Genomic DNA, 27046 nt, shown 5'->3' with positions numbered 1-27046 from the left:
GAAACATTTCTGACAAAGCCTGGCAAAATATATTGTTTCATATCCTGTGATATTATGGTGAACAGAGTGTGCTTTTAAGCATACCATTCCAGCACTATGCTGCCTTAATTTGTTTTCAGTCTTGTAATAAGTACAATGTTATAGATTAAGGTTTTTACAAAAATCAGTAAGGTTAAAGCTTTGGTAAAATGCTTGTGTTTGGGCATGTCCTTTCTTTGTGCTTGTTTTTATTAATTTGTTTAGAATTGAGGAGGAGTGATGAATGAGGAAATGGTATTTGGTGCACTAAAATGGTATATTTGGGGTTTGAATCCAGATGATGGTGATTGTAGGGGTTTTCAAATTATGCCCTCCATGCATACATTGGATTGCACCACTAGTCCAGAACAAGTTTGGGGGGGGGTGAGGGAGGAGGAGTGGGAAAGCGGCATATGCCACTTAGCAGTATGGTAAATTCTGCCCACTATTCCCCACAGAATATTTTCTTTCAGAGAAAATGTACCTTGACATTTATTTTGCTTTGGTTTCTTTGCTTTAGTATGCAAATGAATTTGCGAACCCTTAAGCTGCAGGGTTTCGTCAAGCCTTGCACATGAAATGGTGAAAGGGAATAAATTCTGCTATACAGGTGTTGGCTATTGAGGTGCTAATCTTCAAGTTCTTCTCAGTGGTAAGCTTCTTTCTTTGTGGGATAATATCCCGGGCCTTATTGCTTCAGAAGAAATGCCTCAAGAGGAATTTAGAACCGGCTGGAGATGGTTAGTGAATGAGATGTTACATCTTAGTTCTTAATTTTTCTTTCTTTCTGTACAAAGTAGTTGCTATTAGCTTGTCAAGAAGCCTGTTAATCCACCTTTGGGAATCCTGGCTAAGTGAATGGAGATAATGTCATGCTTTTATCCCATATTGATTTTTTGACATGAGAATGCGGTCAGGAAAATATCCTTGTGTCAGTCAGGACACGAGCCAACCTGTAACCTTGATTTCATGGTACAAAACACTTTTCTTGTGTTGTGGAAGCAATAGTTTTTCAAACTCCTGGTTGAGTTAGAATTTTAGCGTATGCCTTATATTAATAGGAACTTTTTATTTATTAAATTTCTATACCATCCTTCAGCCGAAGATCACAGGGCAATTTATAATATAAAAACACAAAAATAACAGTTTTAAAAGTCCGTAGATGGGCAGCTATGCAAACAGAATTGCCCCTTGTGTAAAATACCAGGTCGCATCACTTTGTAGGCAGTCTGTGGTGCACAGCAAGAAGGGAAAGCATTCAAGGGTTAGAAGGAATAACTAGAAAGATGCATCTGAAGATCCCAGGGTGGTTAGCAGTATAAAAATACAAAACATGTCCTTTAACTTTACAGCATACATCCACCCATCCTCTAAATCCCTTTCTAGGATACTTATTCTGAACAGCCAAATTCCCTCCCTCCTCCATTTTGTCCCTTTCAACCAACACTGCCTGTGAGCTCACGGGTGCTTGTTTGAGTTTTTAATCTATAAAAGTTTACACTCGCTTTAACCTCTAATTTTGGGGATACCCAGGAAGACATCTGATTATGTGGAAAACACGCCTTTCTTTTGTGTGGCCTTCTTTTGATTCCTGACTGGTGGACATGCCAACGTCCAAGTTTACTGTGAGAGGGAAGGATGTAGAAATGTCTTACTGTGCTTTTCTAAGAGACGCAGAGTGGCAGATTATTGCAACTTTTATTTATCCATCTAGTGGTGAGATTCACGGGGAACCATGGCAGGGGTGCTCTGAAGCTCACAGATCTTCCTCTGGGCAACGTGTGTATGTCACACATTTAAGCAGAAGTTGCAAAAGAAGACATGGAAGTCATTCACATCTTCCCCTTTTCCTTGATGATACTCCGTCTCTTGTGGATAATGCATTCTGAGGGAAATTCTGCACCATTTCAAATGCTCAAAGAGGGTTTCTTTCATCCTGTTGTGGAAAAGGTCTTTCGCTGATTGTACTTCAAGTGACAACTTCAAGATTCAAGTGACAACATAATTGACTATTCCTAGCAATATGTTTCCATGACAAATCAGTCAGTAGCTTCAAGTGACAGCAAACAAAACAAGCGTATAGAACAAAGGCAGATAAAAAAGGAAGACAGGGCATCTCCCATCCTAGAAGAAGAAAACTACTTAGGCCAACTGCTTTAGAAGATGTATTGACTGTCAGGCCTCAAACAGCTTTCTAGTTCTAAAAGGGAGAAATGACTATTGGGATAACGTTGAGGTTTATAAAAGTTTAATCTGTTACCTCTCTCTGCTTGTGCTTCCAAAGAAACGCAGTTAAAAACAAATAAGGAGCCGAGAGTTCAAAGCTGTATTTTAGTATCATAATGCAAAAGTGTAATATTACTTGTTGCAAATTGTCTTCAAGCCTTTTGTCACTTCACAGATTGTGGTGACTTATGATTATTGCAAATTTGCTCTAGAAGCACTGTATACGATGCCTAGCAACTTCCACTGTGTGTGTGTGTTTTATAACAAGGTAGAAAAGGATGTGATGCCCCAGTTTCTCAGTAAGTAGTCTGTTCTGCAGGCAATATAAATTGTGACCAAGACAAAAAAAAAAAGCAGCTGAAATGCTGCTCTTTCCTGACATTCATTACAGTTATTATTTGGGTCAGGTTCCCCCCTTCTTCGATCTCTTTGTTCTGCAGAGATGGGTTTCAGTGAAAAGGTCAGGCTATATTTAATAAAGATGACATGAAACAGTAGCAGGCGTAGTACAGATGTGAGGCTATTGGCAGAATGTGCAATAGGCTCCAGTAGTTTTGCGATGTGTTATGCTCAACATAAGGATTGTATCTACTAGCTCTGTCTTTCCACAGCACCCTGTTCTTTTTTTCTTTGTCATTTTACATTGATCCATTTTCTAAGATGCCTTGTGCTGCACCATGCATAATATTTGCAGAGCTATGAGGTTTTCCACAGCAGTAGCATCTTTCTTTCTTTCTTTCTTTCTTTCTTTCTTTCTTTCTTTCTTTCTTTCTTTCTTAGCCAACTTCTGCATTCAGGATATATTATGCTAATGCCGCAGGGTAACATGCATTTCTTTATTTCTACAATTCTGCCGTGTTGGGGTTTCAAAGGATTTGCAATGTTCCGAAAAGGCCTGGTTTGTCTTGAGCAGGGGCAGCAGCATAGCTAGCTGCTTGGGCACCCGGGGCAGCGCAAATGCCCTGCACCCGGGAGCAGGGCAAGCTGAGGCAGAGCACACTGTGCAGAACTTCCATAGTCTGCAAGCCCCATGTTGCCGTTTCGGGCAGCATGGAGCCTGCAGGCATCACTTCTCAGGCGAGACATGTGGATAAGGCACGCTTGCAGGCCAGGCCCCGCGGTCACCACCCTCAGTGATGACACCCAGGGCGGCCCGCACCCACCATACCCCCCTTCCTATGCCACGGGTCAGGGGCCACATTGCATCGAGAGCAACCTTTGGGGGCGCCGTATGTCAGGGATGGGCAGCACCAGCGGCAAAAGTACTGGAGCAGTGGTTGTGACTCCTACTTTTCTATAGTAAGCTACATTCCAGACATGCATAAGTCAAAGCTATCCACACACACATCTATCCGCTACCCAGACAAACAATGGGTGTTATCCTAGTTTGAGGACAGATCCCAGCCAAGCAAAGGCACTCAAAGCTATAGAGCAGGTCTTCCATGCATGTTGGCAGTGTGATGTAAGACGCCCCAAATCAGGTGAAAGGCTGTGGCCCCTCCCAACATCAACTCTTGGAAAACTGGAGAAATAGTGATGTGGGGAAAAGTCATAATTTGGTTCTTCCAGGATGGTTCAAGTTTCTTATGTTTCATAGCAACATGGGCAGGAAAAACTTTGCTGTGGCTCCATGGAGGATGAGACTTTCAGTGGCTGCTTTCATGATATCTCTGCTTACCTTCACTGTTGGAGGCAATATGCCTCTGAATAGCAGTTACTGGGATTTACAAGTGGGTAGATTGGCGCTGAACTTGCATAAAGATCTGGTTGGGAACAGGATGCTTGACCAGCTGGGCCCTTGGCTTGACCCAGCAGGATTGTCTTATGTTCTTGTGATCTGGTAGGGTTCTTCTTATGTTCTCATCAGCAGAAGAATGTAAGGATCTAGCCTAAGGGAATGCCATTAGAAGCAAGAATTTCAGTGAAAATTCACTGTTTGTTTCTGTCATTTGATACGGAGTCCCATTTGGATTGTTGGTGTTTGTTCTCTACTGTCTGACACAATACTTTCTAGGATGCATTTGACTTTTGCAAACGTATGTTCGTTTAGATCTCTGTCCCTCCTTCCCTTCTCAGGCTGGGAATTTTTACCATTTTGCAGCACAATCCTATATATGTATATCCATTCGATCATAAATCCAGTTCAACAGGGCTTATGCCCAGGTGAGTGGGAACAGAATTGCTGTATTTGTTGATATACTTGGGCTCAGAGCATGGGGTGAAGGCACATGGTGCAGTGGAACTTACTAAATCTAAGCTGGCCTCAATGTGGTCAGTGTCTTGAGGGAAGACGTGGAAATTCCACATATGCTACCTTGTGCCTAGAGAAGGGTAGGCAAGAAATGAAATAAATTCATGAGACTAATTTCAGTTTGTGATTGTGGTGTACTAGAGCTCCCTCCTCATAAGACTGAGTTATAGTGTAGGTGTTTAATTTTTTTTTTTTTGTAGGTGTTTAATTTAGTCTTTCCATTATAGGCTGGGTTTTGAAATCCATGAATGTGGTGAATGCAGTTTTATCATCCTATCAACACTGCGAAGAAAACATGATCTGAATCATGAGGTTTTATTTTCTCAAATATGGCACCAGTGCAAAATTCCTCTCTGAGACAGGATAAGCTGTTTGTAAATGTCTGTTGTGTTACTACAAATTGTATTCTCTCTCAGTGTGTGTGTGTGTTTTTAGAGATATATTTTTTAGTGATGAAGCTGGGAGTATTTTGTTATGTTCTTTGGCTTTGATACACACATACACAAGAATAGGGAACCTGTGGCCTTTCAGATATTGTTATATTCCTTCTGCCATCAGTTCCAACCAGCATGTCCAATAATTAGGGGAAATGGGACTTGTAGTCCAACAATATCTGAGGTGGCCAAAGTTTCCCCATCTCAGATTTATGAAATGTTAAACATGTGAGTAGATAAAGGCCATATCAAGGTACAAAGTCTGAGCAGCATTTATCTTTTAATTTGAAAACAGAGCAGAGCACGGGTGTATTTAATATACCTGCACAGTCTGAGAGGTGTTAATATAGTGACTTGTCTAAATTCCAAGCTGATAATTATGTTCTGCCTACTTAAAATGCTTCCTAAAAGAATCAGACAAATATAATGTATTCATTTCCTGCTCAAGATGAGTAGTGAATCCCAGCAGATTCAAAGGGGCTGTATGATATTAATTGCTAAAAATATCTCTCTAATTGTTCGGGATCTTCAAGTAGGTATGCACAAATTTGGAGCAGAAAATTTGTAAGGCTTTGTTTCTTAGTATCCTGACCCTGATCCGTGGCCTGGGCAGGCTACCATTCTGTGCTCACTCCCCTGAGTTCAAATCCCACAGGCTTCAGAATGTAAGATCCACAAACTGCTGGATCTGTCCAAAAACCCATCTATTCCAATATTCTTTTCCCACATAGCCAACCAGATGCCTATGGGATTTGCTTCTGTCCTGAGTAAACAAGCTGAGGACTGCCATGATGGTCAACAAAACTGAGAAAATGGTATAGTACAGTCTCTGTCCTTGAATAATGCCTTCATCGTTTAAAGTGATGGGATTGTATTGGAGGGACTTCATATCCCCCAAATGCTTGAGGCCCAGTCCTGGGATGTGCTGAATACAGACTCCTTCATGGAACAAAGAACTGGCAACTCAGGCCCTCTGACAATCCACTTTACCAGTGCCTGAGCCCTCACCTTAAGCTAGGCCGTCCCCCTGAAGAGATGACAGAAAGTTGAAGAAGCACTGGGCTTCAGGGCAAACCGCCACACCTTTAAGAAATCCTCTCCTTATCGAGGACAGCAGTCTTCAGAGTTTTTGTCCTGCTATGTCACACTCAGTATTGCCCAGGAGATCACTGGAAGATGTTTGTTTCTTAGGAGCTGTCCACAGTTCTGCAGGCCCTTTGTGTTTTTATTCCCTGTCTTTGTGATCTTTCTTTCTTTCTTTCTTTCTTTCTTTCTTTCTTTCTTTCTTTCTTTCTTTCTTTCTTTCTTTCTTTCTTTCTGAAAAGCCGCTGCTAGCTAAGGACTCTCTTGGGCTAGATAACTTTGTTCTTTAGAGGCCCCATCTGTATGATACATTTAAAGTAGTATCATACCGTTCCATACAGTCATGGCTTCCTTCTCCAAACTACTATTCCCAGAGTTCACTGGGATGAGGGATTGACTGTTAAAACACTCTGAGCAGTTCTGGGCAGGGAAATGGGAGTCTTCTAATAACTCTCATCACCATTAACGAACTACAGCTCCCAGGATTTGTTGGGGGAAGCAACAACTGTTTAAAGTGGTATGATACTGCTTTAAATGTATAGTGAAGATGGGGCCTGAGTTTCTGTGTGGCTTCAGCTGATTCTTGAAGGAATTGTCTATTTCCCCCATGGGAATTATACAGACCAAACTACACGCTGCACCATTTTATCTTGGGACAGAGACATGTAGAAATATAAGCATCTCATGCTTCAAAATAAATTACGCCCAGATCAAATTATCTGCAAACAATGGGATTTTATTTTGTTTTATTTTTTGCCTGCAACAAACTGGGCTTGGCTCACTTGCTTGAGCCATCTGCAGCTCTTTGCTCAGAAAACTCGTTTTGTGGTGTATTTGTGGCGCATTGTTGTGAGCTTTGTGTAGGATGATTGAGCAAGCGTGATAGGATTGCCTCTTGCTCATGTTTCTCTCTTACGATTCTAGGGCTTAGATTTCAGTAAGGAAAAAAGAAGATGTTTCTAGAAAAGAAGAAAGTACTTCTTCACACAGTTCACAGGTCAACTATGGAAGCTGTTCCCACAAGAGCTAGTGCTGTTGCACTCATATCCTGCTTCCATGCTTCCCACAGACACCTGGTTGGCCACTGTCAAAACAGGATGCTGGACAGATGCTCCAGCAGGCCTTGTAATTGGTCAATTGATTGCAATGTGCTTACACCTCTTTTTTCAGGATCTTATGGGCGTTCCTTTTATCCTCTCAACAGCCCTGTGAGGTGGGTTATGCTGAGGCAAAAGTGACTGAGAAACCTGTTTTTAATTAAAAAACCGTATTCACAAAACCAAGCCCAACTCACCCTGAAAAGATAAACAAATCTGCTTCTGAGCCCTTAATCCCACTCACTGTTCCTGAAATAGTCAGGAGGAAAGCTGCACCAGCCTTCGTAAATTACAGAAAGTGGCAAATGGACAGCAGGAGAGGCTGTGGCAGGAAATTGCAGGATCCAGATGGGGAACAATGTGGACTAGTTGTGCCAGCTGGCATACACGGAGTGATCCTCAAGAGCTCTGGCTTAACGTCAGCCTTGACATGTTGTGCTTAAAAAAAACAAAACCAGAATGCATAATCTTCACATGGCTGCTTTTTGTATTCTAGTTACAGATTGCATAAGGTCACACACTCCGCTGAGCACATGTTTTTGTGTCAACACATGCCGTTTGGGTCAGGTGCAGATCTGCTGTCCTCGGGTACAGCAGTATTAGGCATCTTAAAGGCATGTTCCTCAGATTCATGGGGATAATAATGACCTATTTTCTTCAGCTCAATTGCTTGCTTAATTTGTTTTACTCATTTGCAGACTCCCTGCTGCTGAGAATCAAATATTTATCATTTGGTGCCCAGGAGCTGTTTTTAAGAAAACAAGCTTGGACATAGGCCAATGGACTGTTTTGAAATCTTTTTTTTTTTAATGTCATTTTAATGTTACTTTTTCTCTCTGCTGTCGTTGGTTCAGAGTAATATCCTGGTCCTAAATGTTTATGATGCCCTATCTGCCTTTATTGTTTGAACATAAACCCTTGCAATTGGTACCACATTTTGCAATATTTCCCAGTGTAAATTAGTAAATTTGTTGGAATAAATTAATATTTCCATCCCCTCAAGTAAATTTGAAATTAAATAACAGAATTACAGTAGTCATGCTGAGAAAGGACTTCAGCTCTCTCAGAATCCCAGTAATCTTAACTATTCCCATGCATGCTTTCTTGAGAGTCAGGGTGAAACTTCATATTATTCTAAACGCAACCCCCAAAATAGTTCCCCTTCCATATTGGAAAACCCTGTTTCCTGATGCCACAGCACAGAACTATTCTGTGAAGGCAAACTGATTTTCAAAGGAAAAGCTCAAATGGAAAATGAGCCCTAATGCATGTCTGAAGGAGCTGTCTAGACTCCAACCAGCTATTTTTTAAAGCAAAAATATAAGCTTGCAAAGAAGATTGTGCAAAAGAAACATTACAACGACAATTTCTGTCTACAGCTATCGCTGATATCTGGATCCCTGCTGTTCTTGTGAAAGTATTTAATAGAGATAACGTCTTAAAATTATGTACTCTTTCCAAATTATGTGCCCTTTCTCACTTTTCTAAAAATAACTGTGTACAGAACAGTTTACCGAGCAGTTTTGTTCAAAATGGGGAAGTGGCAATAGTTTTGTGGAATGTTTCCCATTCCTGTTTCAAAATCAGTATGCATACAAATGTGCACTTGGAAGAAATGCATCCATTTTATTGTTCATTATATTCCCTGTCACTACAAACCTAACAAGAAATCAAGATCACACACACACAGAAAGGAAAGGATCTGAAGGCTATTTAATTGATTTTGGTTTCCCAGTCTTATAGCTGCTCCCTGAATCTGGAGATTCATTGATGCTTTATAACAGCAGTAACAGCAGCTGGAAAAGTGATCTTGCATAGGCCAGTTCTAGATTAAAAAATGATTCAATCTCTTACTCTTTATGTGTCCTTGCATTACAGTTCCTTGCAGGTGTAAAAGCTCTGCTGTCTACATGGATCTTCTCTGCTACGGAGAAGAGCTTTTAAAATTATGGAGGTGTAAGCTTGACTGAAGTGAATGAGGACGCTCACTTAAGAGACAGCTCCAACCATATGTGCCTAAGCTGCTGCTTCACCATAAACTTCAATATACTTAGCCCATCATCTGCATGCTTAAAGCACATATGGAGCTCTACACTGGGGCTGTAATGGTTCCTTAATAATTTGAAGACTGCATCCTTCCATGCTTCTATCAGTTCAGATGCAACCTGTGTGCCAAGCCCTGACACTTGTTCCCACTGACTGTCCTTCAAAATAGAACTCTTCCCCATTCTCCCATGTCTTTTATCAGGGATGTTATAGCAGCAGATTTCCTGCAATGGATTGGGATTCAGCTCGATAACTATTGAAGCCCCTTTCAGCTGTAGCCTTCTGTCTTTCAGCAGCATTTAAGGTCTCTTTATTTGGGCAGGCTCTCCAGAGCCAAAACTAAATCCATTAAGTGTCAGCGGGCTTTATATATTAGACACCTATTTTATCTTTGTCATTTGATCATTATAAGACTTCAGTCCTTTTGACAGCACTGGCTAAAAATTCGCAGCTACATAACAACCAAATATGTTTTCAGCTTCGCTTAATTAATACAGGAGACTCTTCACACTTTTCCTCAGAGGCTTTATATATTCGCAGGTTAAATGCACATTTGAGAAAGATCTACATTTTGTATTTCAAAGGCTTCCATCAAAACATCTTGTTCCACATGATTTTAGCATCAGGCAGATGGAATGAAGTGGTTTGTCTGAATCACACTCTGTAAAAGGAAGTGCACCAAGGAGGTGTGACTTTGCATAGACACCAGGCAATTAAATGTTTTCATGCAATGCGGCAAACAGGAACTCGTGTGGTTAGTTCTACTGACACTTCTTCTTCTTTTTTTGTAAAAGCCAATTAAAAAATACCATTCTGTGTAATTATTATTCCATGAGAAATATCATACGCTGCCATGTAATAGCAGTATGAGAAAATAACTTTAAAAAAAAACATTTTAATTGCCTACCAGCTCAGAGATGAGTAACTAGCAAAGATAGACTTGGCTAATTGATGAATGGACAGTGTTTATAACAAGTAATTAAAGACTGGATATTTTCCAAGGCAAGAATGAAAAAAATTCAATAATGAAAACGCATCTTTGCATCCCCAAATATGGGGATGGTTCTAGGCCAAATATGGTTCTAGGCTGGAATTGCATTGTACCGGGCTAATCCTATACAGTGATACCTCAGGATAAATACGCTTCAGGTTATGCCGCCTGTAGGGGTGTGGCACCCAGCCCGGGCAGGGGACAGTCATGATGGCACCCTGCTGGGATCGCACTGCCGGGGGCAGTGCACTCCCCCCCCACTCTTTCTCTGCCAGTCTTCCCAGGTAAGCAGAGTACATTACAGTCATACCTCATGTTGTGTCCACTTCAGGTTACGTGTTTTCGTGTTGTGTCCCGCAGCAACCTGGTAGTACTGGAATGGGTTACTTCTGAGTTTCGCAGCTTGTGCATGCTCAGAAGCGCTAAATTGCACCATGCGCAGACGCGGTACTTTGGCTTGCATCAGTTCCGTGTTATGGACAGGCCTCCAGAATGGATCCTGTCCGCAACATGAGGTTCCACTGTACAGTGGTACCTCGGGTTAAGTAATTAATTCATTTCGGAGGTCCATATTTAACCTGAAACTGTTCTTAACCTGAAGCACCACTTTAACTAATGGGGCCTCCTGCTGTCACCGTGCCGCCGGAGCCTGATTTCTGTTCTCATCCTGAACCAAAGTTCTTAACCTGAAGCACTATTTCTGGGTTTAGCGGAGTTTGTAACCTGAAGCGTATGTAACCTGAAGCATATGTAACCTGAGGTACCACTGTATTGGCTTCATAACAACCCTGGGTGCAGCCATCACTTTTTAACAAGCAAGTAGGGTAGCTTAGACTGAAGGACGGTGACTTTCCAGTTAGCACATGCTAAAGGAAAGAATGGTCATGCTGTAATAGGAATATATAACTTTCTCAGTTTTGCTCTGTAATTTGTTCTGTAGATATTTTCAAAACTGTCTGGGAAACATGAGAGATGCTTCTCTAAAAGTATCGTGCAATCATATGAATTATTTGTGGTTTGGAAAGTGTTAGTAAAGACATCCATTTGAAATGACAGCTGGAACATCTGCAAAGTGTGTGGAGAACAACCTGATTATATTTGTTGGATTAACAACAACAAAAAACCTTAAATGCTAATGATATATGTTTGCTAATTTAGTGCTGCATGCTCATGCTGCAATAAAACAGTAAGTACATTTCATTTTCTCGTAATGGATTTCAGCATGGGCCTGCTTTGAAGGACACACTGGAATAATTTGATTTTTAGCGCTTCATAAAACTCATTTTTGTGGTTGACAGATGTATGTTTATCACATGGTGGCTACAACACCAAGTGGTGCCTTGCATGTCCATGTGTGAGTGGGCATTCAGGATCAAAAACCATCAATCAAACTTTCATATCGACTCATGTCACCTCAAATGCAGTCCTTTTCAATGGAGTCATCTCAGTCACCGATGAGGCCTCAAAAGTGGCAAATTCATCTGATGTGAGGAGCATGCAGATGTTTGAACCAACCTTTAGAGTTGTTGTCATCTGCAACAGAGTAACTCAGCTACTCCTTAGGAATATGAAATATATTGCATACTTAAGCTAATGTTGCTTGTTATTATCTATGTGGTGGGTGCATTGTTTTTTCTCTCTCATAAATGTTATGTTAGATGACATATTGATGTATTATTTGACACATACTCCTATCCCCCTTCCCTTATGGTATTATGTACAGTGGTACTTTGGTTCTCAAACTTAATCCGTTCCAGAAGTCCTTTCCAAAACCAAAGCTTTCCAAAACCAAGGTGTGCTTTTCCATAGAAAGTAATGCAAAGCGGATTAATCCGTTCCAGGATTAAAACAACCCCTAAAACAGCAATTTAACATGAATTTCACTGTCTAACGAGACCATTGAAAATGAAAATGAAAGCAATAAACAATGTACTGCAGTCATACAGTCAATCAATCAGTAGCTGAACTGGGTTCCACACAGTCACAAAAAACAAAACAAAAAGAGCTGCAAAAACAAAAACGCAAAATAAATAGCAAAAACAGACCGAACTCAGTGTAACACTCAAAATCGATGTGTGGCACTCAAATCAGAAGCATAAGACTCAAAATGGAGCACGTTTGGCTTCCAATAAAAGTTCGCAAACCGGAACACTTACTTCCGGGTTTACAGTGTTTGGGTTCCAAGTTGTTTGAGTACCAAGGCATTTGAGAACCAAGGTACTACTATATATCACACACACACACAAACACGCAACCACATACACATATGGTGACATATTGTCAGGTGACAGGTGATTAATAAGTTTAATAAATACTTTTTGGGAAAGATGTTTCTTTCATGCTAGCTTCATGGTAGGGTCTGCCACCATTCCTGTGGCTACGGCTGTCTTGTGCAATGAACTGAGCATGTCCAGGCTGGTCAAACTGGTTTCAAACAAGCCAAGCGGGAAATTACTTCAGAAATATCTTTCTCCTCTCTTCTGTTTATACCTGTGTACAGCAACACTCATTCTTCTTCTGTAAACTGTCAGGAAAAACAGGCATATGTTGTTGTTGTTTAGTCGATTAGTCGTGTCCAACTCTTTGTGACCCCATGGACCAGAGCATGCCAGCATATGTACAGCATATGTACATATGTACAGCATGTGTACAGCAGGGCAAATGAGTGACACCACTAAAAAAATTAATTCCTTTGGCGTCGCATCTGGCCCCCTCAATTATTTGGAGAAGTGAGCAGCTCTGCAGTTAATGTCATAAAGTGGAATACAGTGGTACCTCGGGTTCCATACGCTTCAGGTTACAGACTCCGCTAACCCAGAAATATTACCTTGGGTTAAGAACTTTGCTTCAGGATGAGAACAGAAATCATGCTCTGGTGGTGCGGCGGCAGCAGGAGGCCCCATTAGCTAAAGTGGTGCTTCAGGTTAAGAACAGTTTCAGGTTAAGAACGGACCTCCAGAACGAATTAAGTACTTAACCCGAGGTACCACTGTACATTTATTAGGAATAGCCAGCCACAATGGCCAACCAATGTTCAGAAATGATGAGTGTTTGCAGTCCTACAGAATCTAAAGTGCACTGTCAGCTACCTCTGATTTACATGATCTCAGTAACCATTAATCCAGAGGCAGTATTAAGGAAGGCCAATATAATTATTCTCATATAAATTGATGTGGGTTTATATTATTTTTAATTGCATTTACATCCTACTTTTTTCTCCAAGGAGCCCAAGGTGGTGTAAACTCAAGGATCTCTCCCCTTCCTCATTTAATCCCTACAAGCAACCCTATGAGGTGGGTTAGGCTGAGAGGCAATGACTGGCCCATGGTCACCCAGTAAGATTCATGACTGAGGCGGGAATTGGACCCTGGTCTCCCAGGTCCTGGTATGACACTCTAACCACTACACTACACTGGTTCAGGTAGTTTAGCTTGTTGAAGGCCAACTGGTTACCTGAGATGTGAACCAGAATCTTCTGGGCTCACACAGTTGACTACTAAGCTGTAGCAAAACCTAAATGTTGTTGCTCAAATTGCACAAATTGGTGGTGGTGGGAATCTCTTCTAGACGTTGGCAGACAATATGAAATAAGGATCAATAAAGAGCAGTTAACTCCCACTCTTATAGCATGCAGAAGTGCTATTAAAATATTACTAATCTGAAAGAAGTTGGCAGTACAAGAATCATGGCAATTTTTCTCATGTGATTTCAATGGATTCTCCCACTGAAAGAACAAACATTGGGTTCTCCTTGCCTTGTTTTTGCAGCCTGCTTTGTTCTCCCTGTCTTTCCAAGTGGCATACCTTTCTATCCCTGCTTCCCTCTCACCCACTCGGAAAGACGTGCCAACTGACTTTTTTCTCTGGATTCTCTCTGGTTTCTGTTCCACTTCAGAGAATCAGCATTCTTTTTTGGTCACTGTGGGGAGCAGAGCCTTTAAAAATCTTCCTGGAAGTAGTTAAATGTCAGCAGAGCCTGCACGATTCATCGTGCACAGCCAACTTGCTTTCAAGGTATTGATGTTTTAATAGTGTTTCTGTATACTATAAAGAATGGGAGTTAACTGCCGTTGATTGATCTTTATTTCTTCTTGTCTGCCAACTCCCAGAAGTGGTTTGTGGCTTATTACTGGGTAAATTATATTAATCAACCACACCAGCATTTAGCAGGCAGATTCTGAGGATGACTTGAATTTGGAGAATTCACTAATGCTTCCGGGTAATTTGTAGCTTGATAGCATGCGCAGACTTAATATTTGATGTACAACAATTCACTCCTCCAGCTGTTTAGGATCAGGCTGCCTAGTGAGTCAGTGTGACAACAGCTTAAAACAATCAAGAACTTTCTATGCATTGGGCTAAGCCTGCCACACAGTGAACCCTGTAGTCCGGATATTGCCCCTACCATGCCTGATCATTTGATCATGCTGGCTGAGGCTGATGGGAGTATGATTCCAACAGCATTCTGCAGAAACACAGGTTGCATCACCAAAAAAAGGAGGACATGGATAACCACAAAACTGGCATAAACAAATTGTGAGCCCCACACAGGATTAGATACAGGGTTGCAGCCCCTCTGGTCAGTAGTGCAGAAGTAGTCAATGTGGTGCTCTGCATATGTTGTTGGACTACAACTCCCATCATCCCTGACATTTGGCCATGCTGGTTCAGACTAATGGGAATTGGAGTTCAGCAGCATCTGGAGGGCACCACATTGGGTACCCCTTCCTTAGCGTACGTAGAGTTAAAGAGACTATAGTTGACTGGCTGATTTTGGAATAACGTAACTTTTTTTACTGTTTTTGTCTGTAGTTCTGGAAGAAATTTGAGGAGCACCATGGGGAACCATGTTGGAAAACGGGAACAGAGTACCGAGAAGGCAAAGGTAAGAGAGAGTCTGATTTCAAGCATAGTGCTAACTGGATAACAAATGGAAATAATTTAGAGATAATTTCTTACATTTCCCGGAAGTTTTTATTGCTACTGAAGTTCATGGTTAGTGAAAATTTTGGTAGGTACAATTTTGTCCCCATCATTTCAGGGCTGTAACAGGATTTGGCTGTGTCTCATATAACAGCTATAAACTCAGAGTGTTCTTTGGATCAGCGTTTAGGAACATTGCTAAATATAAAGTATGTTTTTGTTTTTTTAATTTGACCTCTAAGCTGCATGATTTTATGTCTCATATATAAGAAGATCTCCCCACATGGTTCAGCCACTGAGGATTCAAAACTGAGTTTTTTTATTTTTGTTGTCTTTGCTCTTTTCCCAATAGAAGCCAACATAGACACACACACACACACCCTCAAAGCACATATATTCTTTTGGGAAACTTGGAAGAGTCTCCTATTTATCCCTGCTAAGGAAAACAGCAAAAGGCGTGGAGGGAGGAATTAATGGCATATTTGATTTGGAGCTTTACAAAAGTCCTTGGATAATTTTGCTGCTGAAGAAGGGGAGGTTCTGTGTGGTGATTAGATGCTGCTGACTGTACTATTGATATTTAGGTTTGCAAATAAAGTGATTCAGATGTGCTGGTTTCATTTTAACTGTTTCATTTCTCTCTTGCCATTTCCCTTGAAATATGAGCCAGTGACTGGTTTTGCTAGTGTTTCAACACATCCTAAAACACATCTTAAGCAGCATGTATTGGTTTTTGTGTTTTTCCAGAGTCAATTTTCAGAACCAGGTAATACTTTATTGGGATATTGGGAAGGAAATACCCAGAGTAGAGTGCTGAACATGTAGATGAGGCACAGAATTAATTCCTTCTAACATATAACGTGATTTCATTCAATTAATGTTACCGTTCTGTGAACCTTTTCCTGGCATACCTACTATGCTTTTTTACTATGTTTTCATATGTACAGTACCGTAAGCTGCCCAGAGTGGTTGGGGAAACCCAGCCAGATAGGTGGGGTGGTAATAATAATAATAACAATAATAATAATAATACTTTGACATAGGATTTCTCCTTCTTTTTAGCTGCATGTAGCAGTCAGGACAACTTTCCAGTGAGATTTTACAAACAACCCCACCTACCTTAGCTGCAGCTGCAGAAACCTGTCTGTCTGTCTGTCTGTCTGTCTGTCTTTCGCTCTGTGTTTTTAGTTACTATCTGTTGTCTTTGGTGCAATCACATTGTCACTTCACTCGAAAGGGTTCTGGCAGGTTCTTATAATAAGTGCTGAGCATCCACCTTCAGCCACCCTATGTGAGAAAGAAGTAAAATCATCCTGACCTGCAAAGCGGGGGGAGGGGGGGTTGGTTATGAAATTGTTGCAGCTGTATGATTTGAAATACTCATATTATTACTTGGAGAGGTGGTTTAGTGAAGTTAAGGTGCATTGAGGTGTCCTCAGTCCAAAGACCCTTAAAGTAACTGTGTATGGCCTGCAGCATTTTCCAGCTCTGTGGGCCCACTCCTGCTCTATGGACCACCCCTCTGGGAATTGCTTCTTGCATTTTGTGTGTGTAAGAGAGAGGGAGGGGAGGGATGGAGTGGCACAGAAAGAGAAAGAGCTATGCAATTTCACAACCATGCAGCAACTGTCAGTTGTGCACCCTCCCCTTCGACTTTACCTGTGGGTGAACAGCTCTTTGCAGGAAAATAATTCCCTTGTACTATACAGTATAGGCATTATGTAGCCAGTGTGGATGTTTTGAATAAAACCTGTGCGCTGAACACCTTCCCTTAATTAGCCAGCTCTGCCAACAAAAGAAGCAATGGACAAACTGAACTGTAGCTTCCTTTAAAATAACCCAGCTGCATTTATGATTCCCTTCTTGTGCCATCAACCTGCTTCTTTTCAGCCTTTCTTTACATGAACACTTGAAACAGGCTTAGAAAGTCTATTAAAAACATGGGTACAAGCAGGGGTACAATTACCTTAAAGAGGGGGAATATTGACAAATAAATTTTGCCCCCTTTCTCTTTGCTTTTTGCAAAGCGCTCTTCAAATTGTCTTGTTTCTGAAGTACAAATGTTTAAGATAAAGTGTGTTTTGTTGTTGGTGACTTCCCATCAGGCAGCATTCGATCACTGTACTTAAAATAATTAAGGCAGGAGCTGAAAGAGATGTTTTCGCAAGACAGGAAGTGGCAGTGTTCTTGTGGCTTTGGTCTTCAGGCTGGAAGAGGTAATGGGGAGAGCGGAAGCTTTGTTTTCCCACATTCAGCAGACTTCAGTTTGTATCCAGGCTGATTATACTGTAAATTTTAAAAATGGCATGAACTGCCCTGCAGAAACCAAAGCATGGCTTATTGATAAACTTCTTTTTCTTCAAATTATATTCCTCCCCCCCCCCCCCCGCCATTTCTGTCTGAAGGTAATTACCCCCACTATGTGCTTTTAAGCTTGTGCATAAAAGATCGAGAGTTAGGGGCGGGCCAGGAGGTGAGCAATTTTTCTGGTGATACTGAGTTGTTCAGGATCATTAAAACAAAAACAAAAAATGTGAAAATAATAATAATAATAATAATGGTGATGATGTGTACGTTTCTGGTTATCCCACATAAAAAGGGGGATATTATGGAGTTGGAAAAGGTTCAAAAAAGGCCAACCAAACTGATCGAGGGGATGGAGCAACTCCCTTCTGAGGAAAAGTTGTGTTATTTGGCACTTTTTATATTAGAGAAACAACAACAGCAACTACAACAACAACAACAATAATAATTTATTTATACCCCGCCTATCTGGCTGGGTTTTCCCAGCCACTCTGGGCTTCTTCCAACAAAATATTAAAATACAATAGTCCGTCAAACATTAAAAGCTTCCCTAAACAGTAAGAAAAGTAAGAAGTGACATTATAGAAGTTTATAAAATGATGCCTAGCATGGAGAAAGTGGATAGAGAAAAGTTTCTCTCCCCCTCTCTTAAGACTAGAACTTATGGACTTTCAATGAAGCTGAATGCTGGAGGATCTGAAAGGACTTCTTCATGCAGCACCTAGCTAAACGATGGAATGCGCTCACAAATGAGACAGTGGTGGCCGCCAACCTGGATGGCTTCAAAGGAAGATTAGACAAATTCGTAGATATAAAGGCTACCAGTGGCTACTAGCCATGATGCCTATGTTCCACTGTCAGAGGCAGTATGCCTCTGAATGCTAGTGGCTTGGAAAGGCAGCTGGTCAGGGTGCTGTTTCTCTTAGGTCCTGGCTTGAGGGGTTCCCACAGGCATCTGGTTTGCCACTGTGAGAACAGGATGTTGGAGAAGATGGGTCATTGGTGTGATCCAGCAGGATCTTCCTATGCCACCATGTTTGTAAAGAAATAAAAAATAAAATAAAATCCCCATTGATACTGTTGCTGTGCCATAGCAGGGAAGATTATGATTGGTTTATGAGCTCACATATGAAGTTATGGTTCACATATGATTCTCTTGAAGAATGAGAATTTCAGTTATGAACATATTCATGCCCTCCCCAGAGAAACAGCCACATGTTTAAGACCAAGGAAGTCTAGAAGAAGAGTTGGCATCACCAGAAGGAGAAATTTAATTGTCGTCCCCTCCCTCTACCAAGATTATCAAGCCTGAATAGGAGAGGGAGGAAAGAAGCAACATCACTGATGAAAATAGGAGAAAAGTGAGACGCAAGGGTTGCGGGAAGGGAGTGAAGATGTGTTCACTGAAGTGGCATCAGTTATGGCTTTTCACCCTTTTAAGTCTGTGGTGTATGGCCTTTTAGGCTGAAGAACTGTTGGCCATTCAGCTGGGCCTCGGTGGGTCTGCAATTTCGTATGACCCATTTCTAATGGCAATATTTCTTAGACCAGGAGAATCTGTGTCTGCTTCTAATGCAGAGACATCAGTTCAATACAAGTCAAATAGCATTTCTGCTTCTTTTATAGCAGCAAGTCATTAATCAAGGGAAGATTAAAGTACCTCTTGGGAGGAACATATCTGGAATAACCACTTCCCTGGAGAGCCTTTGTTACATGGAGGTACTCCCCGCATTATTTTGATGATAAATAGACCTGACAAAAGATCTCTTAAGAATCTGCTCACAGATTTCTGGGTTGATATAACAATTTCAACTGGAAGAAGAATTCAGCTCATTAGTTATTAAGACTGACATGCTGTGATCGTATTCCAGTAACACATGCAAAATCAGAATCTAGAAAGAACTGGAGAGAAGATCAAAGAGAAGAGCAATAGAAGCTAATGGAGTCTAAAGCAAGGAGGGGGAGTCTGGGGCCTTCCAGGTGCTGTTGAATTTCAGCAGCCTGAGCCAGCATGAACAATGGTCAGAGATGATGGGATATGATAGGGGGGCACTAGGGCTATTCCTACTTTGTAGAGTCCCCAGTATTTCCACCTGGCCTGGAGGAGAAAACAGGCCTAGCTGTGAGGTATAATTGGAAAATATTCTACTTTTAAGTTTGCTTAATTCCTGTGAAACAGATTTTCTAGAAGTTCTTCTCATTCTTATTGTGTAATAGACAAGACGCTGAGTATTAAACAGATCAGTGACACTTCTATGTGTTTTATTTGCCGTCCCATTGCCCAGAAGATCTAATGAACCAAATCTGATGGATGATATTTGAGGAGGTAGAAAAGAAGTATGTTGGGAAACTGCAAACCAGGATTCCTAAGTAATGAGGCATAATACGGCTGAGTTTTCCACTGGCTTTGAAAGAATGATCAAACTGAAACATAGACTATGTTTTATAAATGAAACCATTGATTGAAGCAAAAGGTCTTTTTTGCAGGTGGGCAAATTCCCTGTTCTGCTCTCCTCTTCCCATACGTGCACACCTATGTATATATTTTTATTTTTATTGTGGGCATGCTATACAGATAGCTTTCTCTGCTGCATCTACTTTTTTTGTTGAGCTGGAGTGACCAGAACTCCTCTGAGTCTTCCTGATCAGAAACAGAGTATGCTCATGAGCTTCCCAGATACTTTTGGGCTGTCCATAGCTGAAAGCAGAGTCACATCTTGAAAGTGAATCTTAGGCGCCTCATGGAATAGAAGGGCATAGGTAGGTGAATTAGCCGAAGACAATTGCTATTTTGATAAGCCATGTCCACATTCTCTCATTTGATAAACATTGTCTCTCACCAGTGGCAGAGATGTGATACAGATCCACTCTATCTGAAAATAAAATCATCAGGATAACTTTTAACTGGAGAGAGAACTCATAGTTCATAGCAAATTCATTAAGATAAGTCTGAAGTCTGTGTGTGTGTGTGTGTGAGAGAGAGAGAGAGAGAGAGAGAGAGAGAATCACTTTTCATATATTTTCTTTTTCATATTTTTTGTGTTTCTGCCCAACAATAAATTGTGTAGGATATCCTCAGTTATAATGTTCCAGATATTATTGCAAATTTACAACAATCCAAAAATAACACCCCTTCATTTTCAGCAAATTTCTTCCTGCATTTTCCAGTTACTTAAATCAGAGCCTTTGTTAATTGTAGCAATTTATCAATCTCTCTTCTTTTTTCCCTCTTTTTTAAAAAACAGCAACTGATGATCAAAATGCAATTTTTTGCTAGCTAATCCCAAGGAGGTTATATGCCTAGCCAGATACATTTCCACAGTTTCGAAGTTATTTCCTTTGCTCAGTTAGAGATGGTATCCTTATTTCCATAATTCGTTCCACTGTTAGGGTTTCACCTCTTTAGATTTCCCTCTTTGCCTGCCTTGCTAGAAGGAGAACTTAATCTTGATGGAGCAGTTGTGTTTACTGTGCTGCCATCCGCTATTTTACTTCAAGACAGCTTACTCCATAGGTTCTGTCACCAAATAATGCTCAGCTGAAAAAAGATTGAAATGTTTCTTATCCGTAGGGTACGTTCTGTAAATGAACTTGGGCTTCTTTCTGCTATTGCTGTTCTCGTGTCAGTACATGTACTTGTTACTGCTGTCTGGAATTCGTTGTTTTCAAATATAATTTGAGTTTACTAGAAATAGCACATTAATATCCTGGAATGCTATAACGGCCTTAAAAACGTGGCCCCCGTGATTGATGGACCATTGGTATGTCTATTACATTATGAGAGAAAGGGTAACTAGAACGACAGGCTGTTTTTGGCATGCAGTTAAAATTGATACCTTCCTTTAACCACAAGATGTCATTAAACATCCCCTTTCATTTCCCAGGATAGTTTCTGGAGTTGCATTTGACCAAATGAGACGTGTGAGATATGTTTCTTTTAAGTTTCAAACCTGTAGTCTAGCTTTACAAGAGCACTTTTTTGAAAACAACATCAACTGTATAGATATGACACACCATGTTTGGGTGAAAAATAATGGATTGTTTCTAGCAGAACAGGACTTTCTATTTGTAGATGAGTCAGCTGTCACCTGGGAGTGAAAGGCAACAAGCCGCTCCCTGCTATGGTATTTGGGTGAATCATTTCCTTGCAATTTCCACATCTTCGCTAGAAATGATAGATATTTATCTGAAGCTGCTAAGGAAATTTCATGTGATGTGAAGCTCTCTTCTTGCTCGACTTTCTGAGGTCAGCCAAATATTGTGCAAATGCCACTGTTGTTGTAAATAAACAAAACAAAACACTAAAATGCAACAGTTAATGTTTCTGATTTAGTATTTAGCTAGCCACATCTACCTGGTTTTAGTTTCTTCTTAAATGTAAGGGAAATCCTTATAAATAATTAGCATTGTTGCATATCTCTATGATTTGCACGTCATGGCTTGTATCTAAGGAAATGCTGAGTCAACATCCTGTCAGTGCAAGAATTCCTGCTTGTGCAACCCAGCTTCCTCTCTCTCCTCGCCCCGTGTCCCCCTTGGTCTGTTCTGGGGCTTCCCCCCTACCCTCCAGAGCAGATTTGTGGCAAACTTGTAGGGGCACTCACAGGAATCTTTCCAATGATGCAACACTTACTTAGTGCAGTATTGGATACAAGCCCATAAGCTTCTGTAATGTAACACACTTGCTGATCAGTTACTTTTATTTGATTATAGGATTTTAAGGAAGATATTTACATAGTAAAGCAAGAAGGAAGGAAGTGTAGCCATTCAGATGGTGCTGGATTCTCATCAGTCCTGGCCACCATGACCAATAACCAGGAATTATGCTATTTAATATCTGTTGGAAGCCATTGGGAGTAATCATTTGGAGATTTGGGGTGTGGTGTCACCCGTATGCTGATAAAATGTGGCTTTAATTCTCCGTTACACCAGCAGAGGCGCTGCCTGTACTCAACTGGGGCCTGGATGCAACGGGGGTCTGGAGAAAGGCCATTAAACTTAAATTGAATAAGACAGACTGAGCGAAAGGTGGTTCCCGGAACTTGCCTGTTCTGCATGGATTTACATTCCCTGTAAATTCCCTGAACAGGTGTATAGTTCAGAGGTGTTACTAGAGTCATCATTGTCTCTAGAGACTCAGGTAACCACTGTTGTGAGGAGCACCTGTTACAAACTCCAATTGGTACACCAACTATGCTTTTTCCTGGCCTGGAATAACTTGGCTACTGTGACTGACACATAGGTAATCTCAATTTCGGATTTCTCTTGAGATTGAGCCAGAAACCAGTGGCCGGGAAGGGGGGAGCTGGTTCTGCATATCTGGCACCTGTGTGGAGGTTCCTGCACTGGTTGAGCTGGTAGCTTCTGGCCCCGTTCAAGGTCTTGTTGTTAACATATAAAGAACTTTCCAGACCTGCTGCTAAGGTCACCAGGAAACATGCTATTAGTGGCATTACAACCTACAGATTATTGTATAGCGGTGACCTGGAAAGGGGCATTTTTGACTGCTGTGTCTATTCTTTGGGGTATCTGATAGGAGGTGGTATGGTGGGGTAGAGGCAGGTGAATTGCTGCTGCTTACTGGGAGGGAGGGGGAAAGGTGGTGGTGAGGTCAGCAAGGTGCAAACACACCAAGCAGAGCCAATCTGTTCCCCTGCTACAGCTTCTGTTTTTTTTTATAAAGATTTTTATTAAAATTTCAAAAATTATATAAAAACAAAAGAAAACAATAATACAAACAGACAAAAATAAAAACAAGTATAATTTCAATTCCTTATTTTCTTATAACTTACTTCCCCGACTTCCTCATACCTCCCCTTTCTGTATTCCAATTTCTAATTTATTAATTCAGCAAATCCTTTCCCTTAATTTTCATTTAATTTTTGGCCTTTCTTTTCTTTTTACTTATCCATTACAGCTGGAAACCACGTAATTTCTAAACCAACGTCATTCGAACATTCATTAATTTTACAATGTTTCTTAAGATAGTCCTTAAATTTCTTCCAATCTTCTTCCGCTGTCTCTCTCCCCTGGTCTCGGATTCTGCCAGTCATTTCTGCCAGTCCCATGTAGTCTATCACCTTCATCTGCCATTCTTCCAGGGTGGGTAGATCTTGTGTCTTCCAATACTTTGCGATGAGTATTCTTGCTGCTATTGTAGCATACATAAAAAATGTTCTATCCTTCTTTGGCACCAATTGGCCAACAATACCCAAGAGAAAGGCCTCTGGTTTCTTCAGAAAGGTATATTTAAATACCTTTTTCAGTTCATTATATATCATTTCCTAGAACGCCTTAATCTTTGGGCACGTCCACTAAAGGTGGAAGAAAGTACCTTCATTTTCTTTACATTTCCAACATTTATTATCAGGCAAGTGGTAAATTTTTGCAAGCTTGACTGGGGTCATGTACCACCTATAAATCATTTTCATAATATTCTCTCTTAGGGCATTACATGCCGTAAATTTCATTCCGGTGGTCCACAACTTTTCCCCTGCTAAAGCTTCTGCACTGTGCTGCCTTCCCTGCCACCTCACCTCTCTAAACCTTGGTAAGTAACAGCAACTCACCTGCTGGGAGGTCAGGAAAGCGCCTCCGCCCCACCTTGCCCACCGCTACTGCCCCCTGCTGTACAGGAAGCACCATCTGTTTACACATCATCTAAAGACTTCTATTTTTGCTTGGGCCTTCCCTGGTTATTTGTGTTGAAGCTTTGTATTTTCTGAAGCTGCTTTTAATGTTACGGGTTTTATATTGGTGGTTTTAGATTGTATATTTAATAACAATGTTATGCACTGCTTGGAGATTGTTTAAATGATCAGTGGTTTTGAAATAATGTTAAATAAGATAATGGGTAGTGTCGTTCAGCAACAGCTGGTGAGCCACAGGTTCCCCGTCCCTGCTGCAATGAGAAAAGGATAGCATCAGGAAATTATGTTCATGTTGAGCAAACATTTCACTTCAGGGTGCATGCTGCTGGTGCAATAGAAAAATCATTTTTTTAATGCTAGGAAATCTTTCATCCATTATATAGTAATTGCTGTAATTTTGAAAAAAATAAATTAGAAATTTAATTGACATGCTAACGTCTTCATACTTGGAATAAGAAAGGTAGAGAACCAATCGCTTTTTTCTTTGTTAGCATGGCAAACATGGAAGCCTTGATGCTTCCTTTTTTCCCTCTGAGATGACTGTGGAAAATAATGAGCTTATGACAGGGATGGAAGTGACCTGCAGATAAAAGTTTAGTTCAGAATTGAGGTAAAGGGTGTGCTTAAGAATTCCACCAGGCATGTGGTGGCAAGGGAGAAGGATGATGAATTGCAGCATATAAATGAGTTAACGAATTATATAGTGGTTTTAAGAAATAAATGTCCCCAGCATTGTGAAATAATTTCCTTTAGGATATAATTGTAGTTTAATTTGACAGAATTATCCCCTTTCTACCTGCCGGGTCACTCAAGGCGTGGCAATTACTAACATCCAGGCCTCAGATCTGACACTCCCTTAGGAGAGTGCCTTGAAGTTGACCCTTGTGCCAGTGAAGCACCATAGCTCACCTGCAGCAGGTGAGATAGAGCAGGTGAGCAGTCCAGTGAAGAAAGGCAAACACCTTCCTACTATGGAAGTTTTTCATCGAACCAGGAGCCATCCCCTAGAATTAGTCCAGCTTTGTCTCACACTACATTCACTGAAGACCTTTGCTGGTTCCCTCAGTCCCCCCTCCCCCTTAAAGAAACTTAGCAGTCCATATGGTATTTGTAGTTCTGTTAGTGCTGGTTGCTGAACGTTCCTCTTCAAGCAGGCTTTGGGCTGATTAACACTCAATGCCCCTTTAAATCTATTATGGGGGGGGTATTGGTTTGTTGTTAATTTTACTATGGATTTTGTGGTTTGTATATTGCACCGGTAATTTTATGTTGTGAACCTCCCTGAGATCTGCAGAGTTTGTATAATTTAATAAATAGTAGTAATAATAATAATTTCCTCTGGACAATCAAAAGCGCTTTACACCATTAGCCAACTGCTGAAAAACACGTGTGTGTGTGTGTGTGCCTCTCAGTGTCTCCAGTTGCCAGCCAACCTTCCCTGCTTCCTAATTACTATTATTATTATTTGTGTTTGTATGGTACAAATACCTCATCAGCGCTCCATTGCATTAACTGTAGTGTACTTGTAATAGATGGCTTTAGGAGATCACATTATAAATCTATCCAGCTTCTATTCCCCCCTCCCCCCAGGTACTTTTAACACAGAGTTTTTGCAGTGTCCATTGAACATCACTTTCAGGTTGTTTATATTCTGTAGGCTTTTATGAGGCTGCCTGCATTGTCCTTCAGCGAGTTCTAAAAGAACATTGTGATTGCAATATTCATATTTGTGGCCTAGACTCCTATGAGAGCCCAACAAAGACATACTCAGCCTAGTGTCAGTTGTCAGTGTCATGTTAATAGTGCATTCAGCACATTTCCAGAAAGTTTAGCTTGGCTGAAAGACTGGAGTATGGACTGAAGAAGACACCTCCTCAGCAATCTCAGTCATTTTCAGATATTTCACTGCCATACATGGCTGTGGTTAAGTGAAGGAGGGGACCTCAAGGCATCTCCACAGCCTGCCTCTCTGCCTGTTAGTCAAGTTGATGAACAGACGACTTCTAAATATTACTGGGTACATTTAAGCATCCTTTCCTGTAGTGATTTATAACAAGGGGAAATTTTTGAGACAATGCTGTGTCTTGTCAGAGAGCGTCAAAATTTTAAGTTTGTTCCTACTTTTATTCATTCTGATTTTATATCGTTTTGTTCCAATTTGTTTAATCCCATTTTATTTTAACATCTGTTAAATATACAGACACATTCCTAAAGGAGAATGTTGTGATTTCCCTGCAAAATTCAGATTTTCAGGTTTATGCAGTTGCACATAATTTAATTTTGGTCTGAGTTAATTTCTACTGATGTTACCTGGTTCTGATTTCATATGGATACAAACTTTCCATCGTTAACTTCTTGTGATTGCCAGATTACCAGATGCAAACAAATCTCAATCTACTGTATCACAATAATACAATATCTGCAATCTCACCTGAATACAGAATTTATCAGTAAAGCTAAACAAATTGAAGAAGATGGGAATGTTACATGCAGTGTCCCATTGTTCCAGGCACATTTTGCGACACAGAATTTATTAGGGCGAGCAGTTTCTGAGCTCTGGGTGCAGTACTGCACCTAAGATTTCATATTAAAATTGCAGAGTGGAAGGAAAGGAGGAGGTTTTTCTGCCTCCCCAATTCCAGCTACTCTTTGAAGACTGGTGAAGAGAATTTTAGGAATATTAAGAATATTAAGAATATTAGGGGGAGTTGGGCAGCGGAAGGACTGGACCATGTGAAAAATGAACATAATGTTTTAGCTGCAGTTATTCATTTTCAAAATGTATTCTCTTTAATAAAAAGTGTGCCTAGACATTCCCTTGTTGCACCCATAACCTAGGCTTAAGGTGCCATTTAGCCCCTGGCTTTCATATCTCAGTTTCTAACACTGGTTTACATGGCTGGTTCATTTATTAGCATTGTTTAATTTCAAAACATGTCATCCCAGAAACACTCTTCAATACCATCTGTGAACACAACACAGAGGAGGGTTGTTGTTGTTTTTTCATTTTCTGCTGCTAACTTC

At 40.8% G+C, this 27046-nt stretch overlaps 1 protein-coding gene and 1 long non-coding RNA gene across 4 annotated transcripts in view; one reads left to right on the top strand and one right to left on the bottom strand.

Annotated features, from left to right (window-relative positions):
• The window catches only part of MBP (myelin basic protein), a 98474-nt gene that overhangs the window by 9159 nt on the left and 62269 nt on the right, over positions 1–27046 (top strand). Inside the window, exon 2 of one of the 3 annotated variants that reach the window (XM_081919484.1) lies at positions 14958–15030. The exons of the other annotated variants lie outside the window; for them this stretch is intronic. Within the exon in view, the coding sequence (XP_081775610.1) occupies positions 14983–15030 (48 nt within the window). The 5' untranslated portion in view covers positions 14958–14982. The remainder of the gene's footprint in view (positions 1–14957; positions 15031–27046) is intronic. 3 annotated transcript variants of the gene reach the window in all.
• Positions 9664–12682, bottom strand: LOC309374528. The gene is made up of 2 exons (XR_014170616.1): positions 12462–12682; positions 9664–9816 (listed from the first exon to the last, which is right to left on the bottom strand). It is a non-coding gene; the product is annotated as an uncharacterized lncRNA (long non-coding RNA).

The sequence above is a fragment of the Podarcis melisellensis genome, assembly GCF_964234715.1.
Source record: "Podarcis melisellensis genome assembly, chromosome: 7".
Lineage (NCBI taxonomy): Eukaryota > Metazoa > Chordata > Lepidosauria > Squamata > Lacertidae > Podarcis > Podarcis melisellensis.
Note: the sequence above shows the minus strand (reverse complement) of the source record. Positions and strands in the feature narration are given on the sequence as shown.